The sequence below is a fragment of the Priapulus caudatus genome, unplaced genomic scaffold (assembly GCF_000485595.1).
Source record: "Priapulus caudatus unplaced genomic scaffold, Priapulus_caudatus-5.0.1 Scaffold244, whole genome shotgun sequence".
NCBI classification, from domain to species: Eukaryota; Metazoa; Priapulida; class Priapulimorpha; order Priapulimorphida; family Priapulidae; genus Priapulus; species Priapulus caudatus.
In genome coordinates this window covers 42,087-43,890 of record NW_014577305.1, presented here as the reverse complement: position 1 = coordinate 43,890, position 1,804 = coordinate 42,087, and the positions used below count along the sequence as shown (strand labels likewise).

Sequence of the window (1,804 nt, the reverse complement as noted above, 5' to 3'; positions counted from 1 at the left end):
GAGGGGGAGGGGGAAGGGGAGGTGGGAGAGGAAAGGGGGAGGGGAAACTAGGGGGATCCAGGGGCCTGGTCGAATCACTGACAGCAAGAACAAGTCCGCACCTGCAGCTACAACACACACGCATCTATTGACTATACATAACAACATTATATATCTAGTTATATATAACTACTATAACAACTATAGCTACTATAACAACTATAACTACTATAACAACTATCCAGGTATAACAACTATCCAGGTATAACAACTATCCAGGTATAACAACTATCCAGGTATAACAACTATAGTCAATAGATGCGTGTGTGCTGTAGCTGCAGGTGCGGACTTGATCTTGCTGCCAGTGGGTCGAATGGGAATTCTTGCCGAGGTGGCCCCTCAATTGCCAGTAGCAGCAGCGCCTCCAAAGCTGACTCACTCATCCTGTTCCTCATGTAGGCATTCCCATTAAAAAAAATTTTTAATTGGGGCGGAAATAATTTAAACGTAGCGCAACGATTGAAACGGGGGGAGTTTTCCCAAACGGGGCTGCGCGCCCGGTTTGCGCAACGTAGGGAGAAGCCTGCTGCTATATATATTAGTGTAAGCGTGCAACAATGGAGTCACGAGAGCAATGGCGCCGGCAGCGTATATTGTTGCACGTAGGATTTTACAGGAAACTGTCGGCAATAATAGGTGAAAGAGAGTATAGAAACATTAAGAATTTGGTAGTAAATAGATTTCATATTTAGTTAGCATTATATTTTATTGAAACGCTTCAAGTGCCTGTGACTGGTGGTGCATGCATTAGACCGACCTGTCTACAGATTATAGACTGTAAAGTGTAGTGTGGACATGCTGGCGACTCGCAGCTAGGGCCTGCATACCTCCCAAAGTGACTCGTCGTTGACCGACCAATCGGAGCGCCCGCAGCTCAGGCACTAAAGCTGATAAATATAAAGCTAAACCCTAACCCTAACCCTTACCAGTAACCATCCACTCACGATAGCCAGCACCACAAAACACAAAACCACAAAACATCGCATCACCTTTAGTGCCTGAGCTGCGAGCGCTCCGATTGGTCGGTTCATGACGCGTCACTTTGGGAGGAGCTGCGAGCTCTCCGATTGGTCGGTCGACGACGCGTCAATTTGGGAGGTATGCAGGTCCTAGCTGCGAGTATGCTGGCGTACTACTACTAGGCCTACACTTGTCACTTACACTTACAGTTATACAGTACAAAGTTGAAAGTACTCGCACAACAATGAATGTGATGCGTATATAATATGGCATGCGAGTGGTATTTATAATCTATCTACTATCTAGGTACTTAGATAACTAGTATTTGTAAGGAAGCTTAACATAACAAATTTTACGAAAAGAATTGTTTACGAGTGAATAAATTTGAATACCTTTCAACGATGATAAAGCTTGAAAATGCCTCAAGGTTCCAAAACAAAATACTGCCATGTCCTCTCTTAGTCTCTATAACCTCTCTAACGAAAAGCGATCCGTCGACCGTAACAGTAAACAGCGGCTATATGGCCTAAATATAGGTAGCGTCACCGGTCTAGTTTAATTTATGTGATAACGCACCACGCTGACGAGATGATAACGAGACGACAACGTGGGACCCAGGGTGAAAAGAAAAACTAAGGACAAGGTACGGCGGTACGGCGGTAACCATACACGACTTCCGGTGGCTCCACCTAGTGGCGGCTATGAGCATACTATGAGCTATCCGTGTCGCACCCGGCAGTTAGATGCGATATTATATGACTACTAGGCACTTAGGATATGACTACTAGGCACTTAAAAAAAAAAA

General features: G+C 44.9%; 1 protein-coding gene across 1 annotated transcript in view; it reads right to left on the bottom strand.

The window, feature by feature from the left end:
• LOC106807939 (2-amino-3-ketobutyrate coenzyme A ligase, mitochondrial-like) overlaps positions 1–1,658 on the bottom strand; it is a 7,021-nt gene extending 5,363 nt beyond the window's left edge. The window contains exon 1 of the mRNA XM_014810453.1: positions 1,392–1,658. Coding sequence (XP_014665939.1) covers positions 1,392–1,449 — 58 coding nt within the window. The 5' untranslated portion in view covers positions 1,450–1,658. The remainder of the gene's footprint in view (positions 1–1,391) is intronic.
• Between the last annotated feature and the right edge of the window lie 146 nt (positions 1,659–1,804).